General features: G+C 36.5%; 1 protein-coding gene across 4 annotated transcripts in view; it reads left to right on the top strand.

The window, feature by feature from the left end:
• The window catches only part of LOC112151416 (RNA-binding Raly-like protein), a 161,394-nt gene that overhangs the window by 127,260 nt on the left and 15,299 nt on the right, over positions 1-18,835 (top strand). For all 4 annotated transcript variants that reach the window (XM_024280360.2, XM_024280358.2, XM_024280361.2 and 1 more), the window contains 3 exons: positions 5,563-5,638; positions 10,022-10,069; positions 14,619-14,800. In XM_024280360.2, coding sequence (XP_024136128.1) covers positions 5,563-5,638; positions 10,022-10,069; positions 14,619-14,800 — 306 coding nt within the window. The remainder of the gene's footprint in view (positions 1-5,562; positions 5,639-10,021; positions 10,070-14,618; positions 14,801-18,835) is intronic.

The following is an 18,835-nucleotide window of genomic DNA, read 5'->3' as shown; positions in this document are numbered from 1 at the left end:
CTGGTGCATGTTTTAGTTTTCTGCCCAGACAGAACATCAGCCCTAATGACCCTTTGGGATCGGTTTGGTATCGCAGAACCGCGGTTCCCAGCAAGCTGTGGATCGAGCTGCCAAACAGAGAAGTGACCAGCAAACACAGAGACGAACATTCTGGTTCATGAATGCAGTGGAACGGATACTTGATGGTTGAGTTTGTTAAAATGATCAATTAACGTAAGGGAAAAGAGAGGATTCTGCAGGAATGGTCCAGCATGATGCCTTCTTGGTTCATTGGAAAATGTCCTCAAGTCTAAGATGGTTTGTTTGCACATTTTCACTTTGGAAACTAGACCGAAAAATGGGTAGAATTAAAAAAAACTATGACTATTTGTTTTATATTTGAGAACTTTTTATACCTAGTGTTATATTTTAAAAGTAAAGGTAAAAACACAAATTCACATGCAAACACACACATGTACGGAGCTCCTAAAGGGACATTGAAGTAAAAGAAAAAGTTGAAGTAAAAAAAAAAATAAAAAATCTGGTTACTAATTGGTGCAAACCAGATGTTAACTTGAAAAAAAATCTAAAAACTGAAGTAAACAAAGACTTTTTGGTTAGTAACTGGTGCGCACCAGATACCAACTGCTGTGCACCAGTTAGTAACCAGAAGAAAAAAAAATGAGATATATAAAAAAGAAATTCTGGTTACTAATTGGTGCACACCAGATAATACCTGGAAAAAGTGTTTTCTGAAAACTGAAGTGAACAAAAAACACTTTTGGTTAGTAACTAGTGCACACCAGATAGCAACTGTGCGCACCAGATACTAACCGGTGCTCACCAGTTACTAGCCAAAAATTTTTTTTTCTAAAAATTGAAGTAAAAAATAGTCTTATTAGTAACTGGTGTGCACCAAAATAATAACTGGTGTGCACCAGTTACTTACCAGAAAAAAACTTTTTTTTTTCTATAAACTGAAGTAAAAAAAAAAAAAAGGTTTTCTGATTAGTAACTGGTGTGCACCAGTTAGTAACCAGATTTTTTTTTTCTATAAATTGAAGTATAAAAAAAAAATCTGGTTACTAACTGGTGCACACCAGATAATAACTGTAAAATGTTTTTTTCTAAAAACTGAGTGAATAAAGACATTTTTAGATGTGCACTAGATAGCATCTGTGCACACCAGATAGTAACCGGTGCTCACCAGTTACTAACCAAAACATTTTTCTTTTTAAAACTGAAGTAAAAAAAAAACATGATTAGTAACTGATGTGGACCAAAGTAGTAACTGGTGTGCACCAGTTGGTAACGAGAAAAACGTTTTTCTTCTATAAATTGAAATAAAAAAAATTTTTTCTGACTAATAACTGGTGTGCACCATAATAGTAACTGGTGTGCACCAGTTAGTAACCAGAAAAAAAAAACAAAAAAAATTGAAGTGAAATATTGTTTTTTTTCTGGTTAATAACTGGTGTGTACCAGATAGTAACTGTTATTAACCAGAAAAAGTCTTTAGTGATGATCAGCAGTCAGTTCGTGTTCATCTGTTAGATTCCTTTCTGTCAGAATTCAGTCGATCGTAGATTTCCTCTCAATCTCAGCGTAGGTTTACTGGGAGAATCCTTTCTAAACTCTCCAAGTTTTGAGTCAGATTCATCCTGACAGCTTAAATCAGAGAAGCTGGAGCTCTCCCATCCTGGAGGCAACGAGGCGAACTCCACGAACCAGAGGAGGAGAATCTCAGCAAACCATCTTTTTGTTTGGGATTTCAGCTACCAAATTCTTCACTGTATAAATATTGTTTTTGTTTTTTTTTACATAGTTTGGCCGGGAGTGCAACCTATATATTATTAAAGAGTAAATAAATAACAACAAGTACTGTATGTGTGTATGAGTACTGACAGCAACCCAAGAGAAGAAAACTGAAAATTTGTTCCGGAAACAAACTCAGTGAACCAAACGTGTCCAGTTTATAATACACTATAAATGATATAAAGAGATTAGCTGATTTGTTAGCATGGTCTTTATGTTATGGTTATCTGAATAATTGTTCATTTGTTGTGCTAACCAGATTCCTAAAGTTAAATAACCATCACTGTGCTACAGTAGTGAAGTGTGTTAATATTCAGTCTAGTATTATCTCTTAAATTGTTTTGTCAGTTTTTGCTAATTTTAAATAAAATTTCTCCCAAAATTACGAAATATATAGGTATTTTTTGTGCTTGATTGTTTTTTTTTCGCTACTTAACGCTAGACGCCCATTTTTCCACGACTATCGACACGTGCAGAGATTTTTTTTTCCATCATGGGTAAGTTAATAACCTAAAAGTATTACCCCGTGTTTCTACTAAGAAGACGCGAGTAGTTAGTAGATTTAGTAAAATTTTATTTATAGAGCACCTCACAGATAAAATCACAAAGTGCTCTAGACAGTAAAACAATGAGAGAAAATAAATAAAACATAATAAAGTACAAATTAACTAAAAGCTCTTTTAAAAAGCAGCTGTTTCTTAAAAGCCTCGAGATTATCAGTCAGGCGGAGCGATATCTATGTTTATTTTCATCTCTACAGTCTGTGTAGACACAAAAACATGATCACATTTGTCAATCACGGTGTTTTATTGAGAAAAATTGGTTATACTTGGAAAATAAACTGGATTTTCTCAAGTATTTTGACGCGGAATTGAGGCGGATTCACTGGCTGCTCGCGTAGGAAATAGACCAGACGCTGAAACGATGGTGTGAGCCTTCAGCGGAGGGCCGCGTCCAGTATGAATCAGGCATTATAGCCTTGAAAATACAGTAAATTATTGATTGTTTTAGTACAAATTATCTGTCAGTTGATCTTTTAACACCTGAGGCGTCGCCGATGACACTTAAACTCAAAATCTTTAACATACTGTAAATTTTCAACCGTTAACGTGGTCAACGTAATTCGATTCTGAAGTAGAAAAGCGGCTCGCGAAACAACGAAACGATCCGCTGCATTTCTGCGACAAGTGTGAACCAGGCATTACAGCCCCGAAAATACAGCAAGTTACTGATCGTTAACAAGGGCGCTGAATGGAAACGGACTCCGTTCTTCGGCACTTATGCGACGCTTTCGCTCCCATTCCGCTACCAGTATGAACCAGCTATTACAGCCGGAAAAATACTGTGAATTATTGATCGTTAACAAGGGCGCTGAATGGAAACGGCCTCCATTTGCTACACTTCCAACCACAAGCACGAATCAGGCATTATAGCCCCCAAAATACAGTAAATTATGTATCGTTTTAGTAGAAATTATCCCTCAGTTAACCCGGTAACACCTGAGGCGTCACCGGCATCACTCAAAAACAAAATCTTTAACATACTGTAACTTTTCAGCCATTAATGCGCCACTTTTCTCCTTCAGAATCGGCTGGAATTACATTAATTGTGTTAACGGTTGGAAAGTTAGAGTAAATCAAAGAGCATAGACACTGGAGCTCCGGTTTAAAGGGTTAACCAGCAAGATTTCCTCTTGGTTCTCATCGATTCCTAGCATGCTACGTGAGGTGTGAATGTTACGAACAGAGAGGAGTTTAATCTCGTTTCTCACGAGAGCAGTCCCTGGAAGAAGAAGAAGAAGGAGAGTTTGCCAACAGATTTTTTTTCTCAATTCCACTCCTGGGGATTTGGGTGCTTCCTCTTATTCGGCGTTGGCAGGAAGGGCAGACTCATAAATAATTTAAGCAAATGTGTGGCGCTAGAAGGGAAAAAGTGATGGTTGGAGCAGCGTTTGCATGCAAAAACAACAATATGTCAGGAGGAGCCTTTAAAGAGATCCGTGTAGCTACAGGTGCTCAGCACAGGCTCTTATTTAAAGTGACTTCACAAAAAGGTTTCTCTTCTCAAGTGTGCCCTGGTGATTGCCAAATATCTGTTGGTTTCAAATCTTTTATGGAGCAGCCACTCGAGTACCTCACTGCCCACGAGCGAAAGGTCGTTGGATTTTGTGAACAATATCAAAAATGGAGATTTGGGTAAACCAGAAACCCATTTTTTCTACTTTTTTGCCTGAAGCGATCCGTTTTCTGTCGCCGTCACATCATTTATTAATCCAACGACAATAATTTATGTTCTCCTCAGAGTAGATCGTCTCTGTAACGATGCATTCTTCTTAAAGAACTCAGATTTTCTCTTTTGAATTTCTCTCCGTGAACCAACATGTCAACCATGCTGTGGACATTTATATAATCAGCATTTAGGTGTGTTCGGCGGAGATTTCAATTGTGTTCTCATGCGTGGCTCCATCTCAACGCGGATGTCTCTGACATTTGACAGATGCACTCGAGGCCTGGAAGCTCTGATGCGGGAACGGAGCTTCATGTCTGCATCCAGGAAGCTGCCCGACTCCATTTGTCACCTTTTTTCACGGCTTTGCTTGGATTCTGACCGGTTGGCTGAAGGGCAGTCAGGCTGCCAACAAAACGCAGAACTCTGCGACTTGAAAAGGAAAGAACGTGGAGAATGCTGCATGACAGAGCGGCTCTGCTGCAAATCTAGTCGAGAAATGTATTTTCTTTAAAAGAAAAGGTCATTTAGCAACCAGTTGTAAAAGATAGACATCTGTTGGATCCTTAAACGCTCTTTTTTATGTTTTCGAATGGTGACCAGACCTCCACCTTGACAGGAGTAGACCCATACAAATCCTGCGGTTCTTTGGGTTTCTGGACCCATGGAGGGTCGTAGTGAGCAGTCGACACTTCTTAAAAATCAAACCGGATCTTCTTTTTATCTATTTTCAAAGCTTTTCCAGTGGACTTATAATTAAGCTTAATTTAAATCTTAATTTTCTTTATATATGTCCTTTGTCTTCAGATAAATGCCACAAGAAACATCATGATAATTTAATGTACCATTGTAGTGTGTAGAGTACTGTGAAGTATTTGTGAGGATGGTGTAGGTTACAGAATTCTAATGACATACAGGTGTTGCTGTCATACGGTGCTATTACCTGATACTCTAGTCGTTACCAGTACTAGTGTGAGTACTGGCTCCTTAGTGACTGCATGCACACAGTGTTCACGTGACACCACTGCTCATTCTCACTCCTAACTCGTCACATATCGACATTTGGTAAAGGACCCCTTCACTGTTTGACATTTTGACTCCATGTTTTTTCACGTGCTGTCTGTTCCCATTACATCATGAGTCCCCAACCTCCGGGCCGAAAACCAGAACCGGTTCAATCGGGACAATCGGGAAAATTCTTTGGTTCTTTCCTGATGAGTTTTGACAAGAACAACATCATATCTGTTCTGAAGTTCTCGTCCTGAAAAGAGATGTGCATAAATATAATAAGACATGTTAGTAATATTTGTGGGTTCTTTATGCGGACTTTCGGTCAATCTCTGTGTTTTGAGTTGTGCAATTGCAGGAAAACGGGAATTAAAAAATAGAAAAATCTGGGATAACGATGAGAACAAAGAGAAAACTAATGAAATTCAAAGACAATCTAAAAGAAGAAAAAGAAAATTTGGACAAATCCTATATTTCCATTGGCGAGATTTGACAAATCCGTCCATTAATAGAGTTTCTTCTCTTTCCTTACAGACATAAACATGGCGGGCGAGCCGAAGCCCTACAGGCCGAAGGCGGGCTCCAAACGGCCGCTCTCAGCTGTTTACAGGTGAGATCTGCTCTCCTTTCAATATGCAAAGTTAGCTCTCCTCTTATGAATATTAACCTCCTCTCACATCCTGCTGATGTAACTCTCAGTAATCTTTAGATCTCAAGAACTGCTGTTGTGCGCTTTTTTTTCTCGTGGTGTCAGTGTTTTGTCTCAATGGGCGGGGCTTAACTTCCGCCTGAGTTTAACTCGAGCAAACATTAACTTTTGAGGGGTAAAGTTTTATCTTTACGCTCTGTAAAATGTCTTTACATTTTATTTATACATTCATGGATCAAGAAGCTGCGTTCTCACCACATCTACCCGCTAAGAAAATCAGACGCCAACTTCAGCCTCGTCCAACTTTTAAGACGTGACGGATAAACTGAATAAAAAAAAAGAGACAAAAACTGATATAATAATAAACGTAAATCCATCGTTTGAACAACTTTATTAGCAACCTCCTCATAACATTAGACTTGCTGAATATTCTCCTTTATTATTATAATTATTATCATTATTATTATGGTCTGTGGGAACAACTGTCACAATAAATCCAGATTTGGAGTAAAGACTCCTGGTTTTTGTCTGTTAAATGCAGCTTTCTTTCAGTTTGAAGTTCTTTCCTATTTTCTGCCAAAATAGTTTTTTGTTAACTTTACTAGCTTGGTGGTTTCAATTTAGCGGTCGGCGAAGCCGCTTCAGGAAAATAGCAGATGGATTTTTGACACACGACTGAGCAGCTTGACATGCGTCAAGAGTCTGTTTTTGTAGAGGGAATCCAGTCGTTTTCCAAATCAAAACTTCCTTCACGATAAGATCATTATAGAAGAAGAGATAAAAAGTGTAGTTTATATTTTTGTTGTATTTTTTGTTTTTTCTCTGTGACCCGATACTGGACCACTGCCCAAGAGTTGAGGATGGGTGTTAAATAAAGTATATTAAAAGAATTAAAGGTAATGCTTTCAGGTGTGTGAAATTTGTTCACCACATTTGAGCCATCCTCTGGGGGAGGGGTGAGCTGCAGACACAGCCGCGCTCAGGAACCATTCGGTGGTTTAACCCCCCAATCCAGCCCCTTAATGCTGAGTGTCGAGCAGGGAGGCACTGGAACCATTTTTAGAGTCTTTGGTATGACTGGATTTGAACTCACGGCCTTCAGGGCGGACACTCTACCACAGGGCCACTGAGCTGGTATTTATTTGGTACTTACACTGTAATTTCTCTGTACCTACTCGGTACTTATATGGTACTTCCTGTGTATTTATGTGGCACTATTTGCTTTATAGATTTTTATATTATACCTACTGGGTATTTACGCTGTACACTCTGGGTTTTTACAAAGTACCTACTGGGTATTTACATGTTGTATTAATATGTCTTTAGTAGTACTTAAAACATGTAAGAACAAGGTTCGTACAAATAAAGTACCTTGAATTTATGTCTATATTAGGGCAGAGAATAAATAAAATAAAAAAACGAATTAATCGCAAACCTGGAATAAATTAATCGCGATTAATCGCAGTTAACTTTATTTTTTAGTAACAGTATTTGTTGACCATTTAACTGTGAATAATCACAATAAGAAATAAACACAAAATTATTATATTTAGAACATTTTGTTTTTAATTAAGGCTGTAAACCAACAAAAAAAGATCTGATTAATCACACGAGTTCTGATTGATCACTATTGATCTCAATGTTTTATTAGCTAAATTTGATAGAATAATCCATGTTACTGTGACAACACAACAGACCACGGATCAAATGACCCGCTTTTTGTGAAAAAATGATCTAAACCGAAATAACAAACAAGATTAAAGTACTAAAAACCAATTAAATATTTATTTATATTGTGAGTGACCATGGTATAAGTGGGATGACACCCAAAGAAGTGTTTTAGCACAACATTGACTTCTTCTCTGTGAGGTGAAATTAAGTTGAGTTAATTAATATTACCTCGTTAATTCGGGTTGGTTAATCGCATGGGTTAACACGTTAGTGTTCACAGCCGTATGTATATATATATATGTATTGTATGTACCATGTGTAACACGATTGTAGGTAAACAGAAACTACCATTAAAGTACTGTGAAAAATTGCAAAGAATTTTCTTTCTACTTACTTAGTAAGTTTGAGTTTCATGGTATTCACATGGAAGAAGTTGGGTAATTACATAGTACTTGTCTGGTACCTTGCTGTGTTTTTTTTTGGTGGTATTTAGTATTAATGAGAGCAGAGTTGGTATCTTATTACAGATGGTAATTAAATTAAATCTACGGGGTATTTATGCTGTAACACTCTCTGACTTTTACATAGTACCTACTGAGTATTTACATGTTGGTTAATTTGCCTCTTTTAGTACTTATCACATGTAAAAACAAAGTAAGTACAAATAAAGTACCTTGAATTTTTCCCTTGTTTTATGTGTCATGGTATTTACCATGTGTAACAGGATAGTAATTCAACAGAAATTACCTTTGAAGTACTATGAAAAGGGACCCAGAATTTACTTTCTACTAGAAGTGGGACAAAATATTGCAATATTTCAGCTCAGGAACAATTACCGGTCCTCTCTTTCCTAGAATTGGTTTCTTAAAATAATATAAAAAACGTCCACCAGGTGGCGCTTTGCATAAAAAAATAAAATAAAAAAGATATATTTGTTTTAAAAATGGTCATATATCATAGATTACCAAGGTAATATATTGACTATTCCAATGTTTGCCATATCGAGATCATATCGGTTTCGTGAGTCATGGATCGTGAGTCATGGATCGTGAGACATGGATCGTGAATCATGGATCGTGAGTCATGTATTGTGAGTCATGGATCGTGAGTCATGGATCGTGAGTCATGGATCGTGAGTCATGTATCGTGAGCCATGGGTCGTGATTCATGTATCGTGAGTCATGGATCGTGAGTCATAGATCGTGAGTCATGGGTCGTGATTCATGTATCGTGAGTCATGTATCATGAGTCATGGATCGTGAGTCATGGATTGTGAGTCATGGATCATGAGTCATGGATCGTGAGTCATGGATCGTGAGTCGTGGATCGTGATTCGTGTATCATGAGTCAGGGATCGTGAGTCATGGATCGTGAGTCATGTATCGTGAGTCATGGATCGTGAGTCATGGATCGTGAGTCATGTATCGTGAGTCATGTATTGTGAGTCATGTATCGTGAGTCATGTATCGTGAGTCATGTATCGTGAGTCAGGGATTGTGAGTCATGGATCGTGAGTCATGTATCGTGAGTCATGTATCGTGAGTCAGGGATGGTGAGTCATGGATCGTGAGTCATGTATCGTGAATCATGGATCGTGAGTCATGGATCGTGAGTCATGGATCGTGAGTCATGTATCGTGAGTCATGGATCGTGAGTCATGGATCGTGAGCCATGTATCGTGAGTCAGGGATCGTGAGTCATGGATCGTGAGCCATGTATCGTGAGTCATGTATTGTGAATCACATCCTGAGTCACTCTGAGATTCTCAGCCCTACTTTCTACTTACTTACCAAGTTTGCTTTTCATAGTACTCATCTTATGTAAGAAGTTGGGTACTTACTTATTACTTATGTGGTACTTATGTGTGTTTTCGTGGTACTTACTATTAATTAGAGCAGAGTAAGTATCCTGTTACACATGGTAAATAAATTCAAGGTACCTTGTACTTACACAAGGTAAGTACTACAAAAGACACATCAACACAACATGTAAATACCCAGTGTGTACAGCATAAATACCCAATGGGTACGACAAACGAAATAGTACACAGATAGTACCGTCTAAGTACCCAGTAGGTCCCATTAAAAATGTAAATACCCTGTAAGTACTGTACTGGAAAAGAAAGCGTCACCAAAACAAACAAACAAACAAAATAATCGATTCCTTTCTCGTTTGTTTTGGTCACAAACTTTGTTGTGTTTTTCCGTCCAAATCTTCAGCGTTTTTATTTATGGGTTTATTTTTAGCCCCTTTGTTCTCTTCAGGTTAACTGCTTGGGTTTTGCATAAAGCCTCGTTTGTGTTTCCCAGCTGCAGCTGTAAAGCATCCAGGATGTGGTTCTGTAATTATGGACCAGGAACAGAGGAGGCGAGAACCAACCCTTATTTCAGATTGAAATAGTAATACATTAATCCTTGTTAAGACGCCTGACGAGTGAGAAAAGCAGCTCTTTGTTGTGCCTCCTGGCTTGATTTTATTTAGCTCTGCATTCGTCACCATCCTCAGCCTCTAACATTGATTTTCCTCTCCAGGGTGGAAGAAAACATCTTGTTTTTTCCGGTTTCTACCTGCTCTTACTCCTAATAATGTTCTGTTTTAAAGATGAGCATCAGTGTTTAGAGTTTGAGGTGTTGATCAGATTGAACTAAATGTTGCTCCTCTTTGTCTTTTCAGTGGTTATGAGTTTGATTACGATTACTACAGGGATGATTTTTACAGCAGGTACGTAGCTTTCATCTCACTTTGTGAAATAATCGTTTTACTGAATCTCGATCTGTTTTTTTTTTTTTTCGTGAAAGTTTGTAGAGAAACGGTTTGATGTTTATTTTATTGTTCAGTGTTTGATCATGGAGGCAGAAGAAAGCTGGTAAACAAAGGATGTGAAGGGCAGGATTTATGAAAGGGATTAGTGAAGGATCTTTAAGACACAGAAACATTAACACAGTTTTATTGAAAACTGGAAAAAACACATTTTTATTTGTATAACAAGAAAAATTTTAGAAAATATTTTATTTTCTGCAATAAATCTCTGAATTATTTAATTAGTTTATTTAAAATTATATATTTTTAAGGTGATGCAATTAAAGAAGCCATACTATGAAATATTATTTTTTTAGCTTTTAAGTGTATTAAACTGTTCAATCCTCACTATAAACAACCAAGACGTCTTCAGGTCAACATGGATGTAAAAACCTTCATAGTTTATCATCTATCTGCACCTCAGCCATCAATTTATAAATTTAACTAATTTAAATTAAATAAACGCTAATTAAGTCATTTAAGTTGCTATTTTAATTTTCTTTAATTTATTTTTGTTCTTTTTCCCCTCTTTGTTCTTAGTAGTCTTATACTACTGGGTTTTGTTATTTTAGTTTGGGGTTTGGACCTTGGTAGTCTTAGTTTGTGGGCTTTGTTTATTGTATTTATTTAATTTAATTTTATTTTATTGTAGTTTTGGTTAGGGGGAGCTGCTGACTCCGATGGTCAACATGTCTGGGTCAGCAGTCTTACACTACTGGCTTTTGTTATTTTAGTTTGGTATTGGTAGTCTTGACTTGCAGGCTTTGTTTATTTGTTTTCTTTAGGTAGTTTTGGGGGAGCTTCTGTCTCAGATGGTCGACATGGCTGGTCAGCAGTCTCCAAGACTTATTTAATGTTTGGCCAAAAAGCCACAATGAGATAAAAGAGTCACATGTGGATCTGGAGCCACTGGTTGCAGACCCCTGTCCTATAATATATATGTAAAAAGTTTATCTTAAGCCAAATTATAGACTTTTGAGATCTCCATTAAGGGCTAATAAAGCTAAGATAAACGCAGAAAATGCCTTCACAGATCTGCAACGTTTTAAAAAACTGAGAATTAAACAATCCAACATTTGTTGACCCGCTAAAGCTGTAAAGCTAAATATTTAAATTCCCACTCCGATCATCTTTTGATCTGTTTTCAAACTGTTCCCAGTGGTCTTTAAATCATCATGATGCCGCTTTAACCAAAATCAAAGAAACATGTGTTGATTGTTAGGACATAGTTTCTTCAGAGCGGCAGGAGTTCATTAGAAATTCACCTCTGAGTTGTGAGCAAGCCCGCCCCCACTTCCCCTCCCTGTTTCCGAAGCGTGTTGAAGCTATATATATATTTTTTTTGCTCCTGAAACGCCATAAAGAAATACTCAGAAATGCAATTTGAAGCTTAATTTTCATGTCCTCCGTCATCTGAAAAATGCCGGAAGAACATGTTAAAAACACCATTTTCATCAGAGTGGGTCCTTACAGCTTTAGAAAATCCAAGACACATTTAAATTAAAGACAAAAAACGTCTTCTTTTTCCTGGCATAAAAAAGAGAGAATGACGGAAAATCTCTTAAAATTCCTTTCTGGATCTGGAGACGTTTTTACCTCACATTAACTCATATTTTTCTCAGAAGTCATCTTTTATTAAGATTTAGGAGAATATTCTTACAAAATAAACAAACCAGTACACCCTGTGGTTAAACAAAACTGATCAACTTAGGGTCAATTTCTGTTTATCTGCATTTCTTTTTTTTGTATCTTTTTCCTAAATTATCCCAAGTTTAACTTACAGCAGAATTTTTCCATTTGCTTTCACAATTTTCCATCTGAGCTCGTTAGCGAGACGAGCATAAGCCTTTAATTAGAGCCACTAACAGACAGTTTAATCCTCTCCACACACTTCTGCTCGTTTGACTGGGTCTGTGAAAGGCTAAATGAAAGCCCCCCGTCTCCACTTTACAGCAGGAAAATCTAAATATTCAAGGCCAGCGTTTCAACAACAACAAAATAATTACACAGCTCTCCCTGCTGCCTGGCATCTGTCTGAGGTGGGGGTTTGGCCAATGGTCAATCAAATCATTCTGAGCGACTCGTCCTCATTAAAAGTCTCTCTTGTCAGAAACAGTTCGGCTGCCTTATCGGAGAGGCTTAATGAAGTAGTCATCCTGTCAAAATGGCCGAACTCATCAAGCGAGCAATTTCAACATGTCCACGGAGGAGCGCTTGTTTTTCGTTCTCATTCATTTGCCAGCAATCAGAGAGCTTTACTGTGGAGACATTTTCTATTTAGTAAATGTCAAACCTATGGAGGGCTGTGACAGTCTTCATTTAGCATTCAGCGTTTTGGTTCCTCCGTATACTTTCAGGAGAATCAGGGATCATTTTTAGGAAACATCAAATTTGACATAAGAGTTTGACATAAGCTGATGAGAGAAATAGTTTACAGATTTGGTTCATATGTGGTTTATAGGAAAAAAGGGAAAATATCTGTGATAGTGAGAGAAAAGTAGTTTTCTTTATACACTGTAAAAAGTGAAACACTAGATCAGTTAAAAAAAAGTTAAGTAATTTGTTACATTTAAAATTTTAATTTGATAAAGCTAATATTTTTAAATGTTGCAAGTTAAAGAACTTTTGTTAATTAATCCAATGTGTCACTTTTTTTGCAAAAAGATGTAACTTAAAAATAGGAAAAATACAGATATCTCGTTATCACGAAAATATAAAAAATATTTACTCATGATAACGATACCCCTATCACATTATCACCAAAAAAAACTAATTTAATTTTCTCGTTATAAAAAGATCCACTATCTTGTTATCAGAAAAGGAACAAATTTCGCTTTCTTGTGAAAATGAGATCCACTATCCCATTGTCACAAAAAACAAATTTCTTTTTTTTGTGATAATGAGATCCGGTATCTCTTTATTACAATGATACAAATGTTTTTTGTTTTTTTGTTTTTTTTGTAATAACGCGTCTACTATCTTATTATCACAAAAAAACGAAATGTGTTTTGTCGTGATAATAAGATCCACTATCTCGTTATCACAAGACCCACTATCTCATTATCACTACAAAGCAAATGTTTTTTCGTGATAACAGGATCCACTATCTCATTATCAAAAAAAAAAAAAAAATTTGCTTTCTTGTGATGACAAGATTCACTGTCTCATTATCCCCCCCAAAAAAAATTATTTTTCTCGTCATAACAAGATCCATTATCTCATTATTACAAAAGGAACAAATTTCGCTTTCTTGTGAAAACGAGATCCACTATCTCATTATCACGAAAAAACAAATTCCGTTTTCTTGTGATAATGAGATCCACTATCTCTCTATCACAATGTAACATTTTTTTTCGTGATAATGCGTCTACTATCTTATTATCACGAAAAAAATTATTTGTTTTGTCGTGATAATAAGATCTACTATCTCATTATCACTATGAAGCAAATGTTGTTTTTTCGTGATAACAGGATCCACTATCTCATTATCACAAAAAACAAAATTTGCTTTCTCGTGATGACAAGATTCACTGTCTCATTATCCCCCAAAAAACTAATTTATTTTTCTCGTCATAACAAGATCCATTATCTCATTATCATAAAAAGCAAATCTCTCGTGATAACTAGATCCCCTATCTCATTATCACGAAAAAAACTAATATAATTTTCTCGTGATAAAAAGATCCACTATCTCGTTATCACACAAAAAATCGCTTTCTCGTGATAATGAGATAGTGGATCTCATTATCACGAAAAATCGTATTCCTTGTGATAAAGAGATCCACTGTCTCATTATCACGAAAAAAAACAATTCCTCGTGATAACAAGATACACTATCTCATTACCACGAAAAAAAACAAATGTCTTTACATAATAAGCTCCTCTACCTCCTTATTACGAAAAAGTGAATTTCTCATGATGAGGAGATTCACTATCTCTTTGTCACAAGAAAATAAAAACGAAGAATACACTCGTTTAAGTCTTTTAATTTTGTGGTTGACAACAAAAAAAGCAGCAAACACAAACTTTTAGTAGAGTTTTTTAGCAGATCTACGCTCTTCAAACTCCTTAATTCCGTCTCATGCACCATCCCCCTCCATATATTTCAGGTTATTAAATATCTAAAATTAAAATGAACTGGATTTACAACTCGGATTAAAGTTTTTAATTGATCAATAAAATTTGCAGATAAAATAAAAGTTAAACTGCAAAAACTGACTCTTAAGAAAGTGAGAGACCTTCATTTCAACTAAAACTGTCTTTTTTATTATTGCAAGTAAAAGAATCTTATTAAAAACGTTTTTCCAAGGGGAAAATAATCTTCAGAAAATATGTTTTAGTGACTAGAATTTTCAGAATTCTTGGTTGTTTTACCCAATTTTTAGACTTTTTCTGATTATTTAGAGATTTTTTTGTTTAATTTTTAGAATTTTTGATTCATTTGTAATATTTTCAGTTTTTTTTTCTTAAGGCTTTTTGACTACCACGGCAGAGTGGCCCCCCCACCCAGAGCTGTGATCCCCCTGAAACGCTCCAGGGTGCTCGCTCCTTCCTCTCGCCGTGGGAAGACCTCCTTCCCGATGAAGACCTCCTCCTCCTCCTCCTCTTCATCCTCCAGACCTCCTACATCATCTTCCTCATCGGGCGTCAAACGTAAGTGTTCCCAGCTGCCTTACTGTCCTTCAGACGGCGGCCTAATTATGCTAATGGCGTTTTGTCCTTTCTAAAGGCTAATTTAAGTGTCCAAACTGCGTCCCTGACGGGAGGAATGAGCCGCCGCATAATTCATCTGTGCATTAGAAAAAGCCATTTCATTGTGGAGGAACCACGGCTGAAATTGCATTATGAACTCCAGCTCTCTAAGCAGCAGCCAACATCTCTGCTCTCGTTACCCAGCATCCATCTGGATCTCATTCCCGCCTCTCATTAACTGGCGATGCATTCAGATATTTTAAATGTAATTAAGGTGGGATGGGGGGGGCGGTCAGCCGGGTTCTGGCCTGAATCGGTTTTGGGTGAAAGGGTCTGTTTCATTGTGAGCGTCCAGCCCGGCGTTATCAGCCGGAGCAGCTTGCTGGGGGTCTGTCAGGACGACCCGACTGCTGGTATCACCTCAGAAAAGGAAGGGGGGGGGGCATCTTTTAGCAGTTTTTGATCGGAGTCGGTGAATTCTGTGTCAAAGCAGAGCTGCTGTGTGCTGGGGAGACTAATTTGCTTTTGCCAAGACCGTGAAAAATCCCGGTTTGTATTGACTTTGGCTGCGACGGATTGAACAACAAAATGAGGTTAGGTTGTCCAAACAGCAGGGTGGGTTGGAGGGGCAGTGGGGGGAGCACTCAGGCTGCATGGAAATAGGTCAGTCCAGCGGGGGAGACCGAAAAGGCTGCATTTGCATGAAACACTGCCAGAATTTGGGGGGTTTTATCCTTGATTTTTGTTATTTTCACATCGCTGTGTGATTCATTCTGCAGAGGAAAATTAAAAATCAATGATGGAAATTAACTTAATTATTAGTCGGGTTATGATTCCCCGTTCTGCAAAAACGGAAAATTAAGAAAGTAAAATGAAAAAAATGTCTTAATTTCAAGAAAAACATTTTTATTAAGAAAGTTTTTCAATAGCAAAATAATCTTAGTTTAAGAAAATATGTCTGAGTATAAAAACATATTGCATTCAATTTTAAAATGGAGGATTCTTGTTCCAATTAAGGTGTCTCGTGTAATTTAAAAAATAGAAGATCTTTGTTCTGATTATTTTTGTGTGTGTGTGTAAAAAATCCAAATTTTTGTTGCAATTTTTTGTGTATTTAAAAAAAAGAAAAAAAATGAGTTCTTTGTTCTAATTTTTTGTGTATTACGAACGTTTTTTAATAACAATATGATCTTAGTTGACGAATTAAATCATATTGTTTTCAGTTAAAATACTGTTTATCTTTGTTCCAATTACCGTTTTGTACATTTAAAAATGAATGATCTTTGTTCTGATTATTTCAGCGTGTAGAAAAAAATGCAGATTTTTGTTCCAATTTTTTGTGTATTTAAAAAAAAAAAAAAAAGATGAACTTTTTTCTAATTTCTTTGTGTAGCATTTTTAAAAATTTTTCATTAATTATTTTTTTTTTTGAAGAACTACAAAAACTACATCTAAAATTTTGATATAATATTTTGAGACATTTTTTTCTAACTTTTGGATATATTTTTTTAATGTTTTTCGTAGTAATTTTTTTTCTAAATTTCCTTTCATTTTTCCAACAGTTGTCGTCCAAAGCGAGATGATAAGGACACGTCTACAAATTGCATTACTCGAGCACGCTGGTTCACTAACAGCAATGATATGTGGGATTACTGTGGAGTTTGTTTAAACTGTAATAAATACTGATGTCAAATTATGTTTTTGAAAATATTTATGGTGAGTTACGGAGAAATTAAGTCCTTTCCGTGTACTTTATTGACGGTCCCTCCCTGCTTCTGCAGCTTCCCAAATATCAACCATAAAACGAGCCTCAAACTCAGAACAGGAGGATCTTATATATTGAAAAACTCAGAGTGTAACTGATTTTCTGCATCAACACAACAAAAATAAACAGCTCAATACACATAAATGGACATGGATCATGTAAATGGCATGGACACCCTTTTTTACATTAAATTTTATTGATTTTTTTTCATTTAATTTTATATTAAACATTTTTTTTACCCCGCCGGCTATTTTATTCCACTTTTTTCAAGTTTTAGGAATATTTTCTAGGAGGCCTGTTTTTGCAATGTACGCACTGTGTCAGCAGGTCACTTGATGATGTGTTAAAAAGGATTTTTTACTTGTTTTTATTTATTAAAAAATACATGATGAACTGAAAAGGAATTAAAAGAAAATTGGAACCTCATCTGGAATTTCTGCTCATTTTTAGCATACTTGAAAATCAGAATTTCCCATTTGACCCTGAATGTGACATAAAAAGGAATTCAAGTACAGAAAAAAAGCATAAAATGTTTTAAAATGTCAAAAAGTGTACCAGTTAAAACAAGACAATCTTGTTTGTCTTCTGCAAATTAATTAAACTTTTTATATAGAAATTAAGACAATAGCATCTTTAAAAATAATATAATATAAAGTCACAAGCGTCTCAATCTGAGTTGAAATGAATATTTTCTTTGAAAAATATTTGTTTGAGTTCCGGGATCAAGGTCACGTTTTTACTTCTTAACTGCTGCTTAAAAAGTAAAGTTAGAACTAAAACAGGAAACGTGGAGGATTTCCTTCAAATGATTCCGTTTTACAAAAAAAAAAACAGGTAAAACAATCAAATCTTTGTCTCTGTGATGTACAAGTCTAAAGTAAAAGCTTCCTCCTTTAAAAACAAACAGGCTGGATCTTCCGTGACGCTTTACATCTGAACTGAGCACTAACATAGTTTTTGGGAAAGTGCTGGAAAATATTTGTAAGAAACGCAGGATTAGAGCTACTTGGGTGGAATCCATAAAAACATTTGTCACATCTTCTCTTGTTTTAGTTTTCTTTGAGCTTCTCCTAAAGTGCTAAAGTCGAGTGTGGCTTGTTATCCCTCCTGACTTTCACACTCTGGAATTTGGCGCGTTTCCTGAGGCGGGAATCTTTGAGCAGAAGTCATATCCAGGCTCGGAACCATCTGGTGATTTAACCCCGCGATCCCAATGCCAAGCAGGGAGACGCTGAGCCAAGATTCCCACTGTTGGGATGACTTCTAAGAAATCAATCCTGCAGAATTCTCGTAGCTCAACGCTGTCCTTAAACCTGTGGTTTCCAACCCTTCTTGCTCCAGACTGTACTGGTCCGTGTTTCTGTTTTATTTATAATCCGATTCTAAAGGAAGTTTTATTTTGGAAAACTACTGGGTTCTTGCCACCACATCCTGACGCATGTCACGTCGCTCACATGTCAAAAATCTCTCCGCTACTTTCCCAAAGTGGCTGCACCGACTTCTAATTTCAAACAAACATATTTAGAAAGTTTCTTTTAGCAGAAAAAGAGCCAGAGAGGAAACAGAAGAACCAAATCAAACTTTATTTATAAAAAAGTGACAGATAAAACATTATAGCTCCAAAGATTCCTACATAAAATCTAGTGTGTAAATAAGGTTTAAAGCATTTTACAGAAGATAATTATTTTATCCTCAAAAGTTAAAGAAAATTGGAGGCTAAAAAAATAAATAAATAAAAATCAGACACCAACTTCAGAATCGTACAGGCCAGTCTGTGAAAAATATGGTCTGCCAGTAAACCAATCCATGGTCTGACTTAAGACACCCTCTATCTTCAGTTATCAGAACTCGACATGCTGCTAATCACCTGGTTCAGGTGTTCAGTCCATCAGAATCTGGAATCACTCGACTCGGTTAATCAGCAGCAAACAGAGAAAGCTGGAAGGCAAACAAAGTGGAGGATCTCACCGTTCTGGCTTGTAAAAGCAGCACTGGTGATACCCAGATGTCCACGGTGGACACCTCTTTCCCTCCGCCGGCTTTATTTTAGCAGACTTTTTTCTCCTCGTGCCGTCTAGTCTCAGTCAGTGTCCACTCTAAGACCCACCCCCATAGAGATGGTGTTTTTAACATGTTCATGTATCATTTGTCTGATGCTGGAAGACATTATGACATGATAATGATGTGATAATGAGATTTACTATCTCATTATCACGAGAAAACTTGTTTTT

This window comes from Oryzias melastigma, linkage group LG20 (assembly GCF_002922805.2).
Source record: "Oryzias melastigma strain HK-1 linkage group LG20, ASM292280v2, whole genome shotgun sequence".
In the NCBI taxonomy this organism is placed as follows: domain Eukaryota; kingdom Metazoa; phylum Chordata; class Actinopteri; order Beloniformes; family Adrianichthyidae; genus Oryzias; species Oryzias melastigma.
The sequence above is the reverse complement of the archived record's forward strand: the minus strand, read 5'-3'. Positions and strand labels throughout refer to the sequence as shown.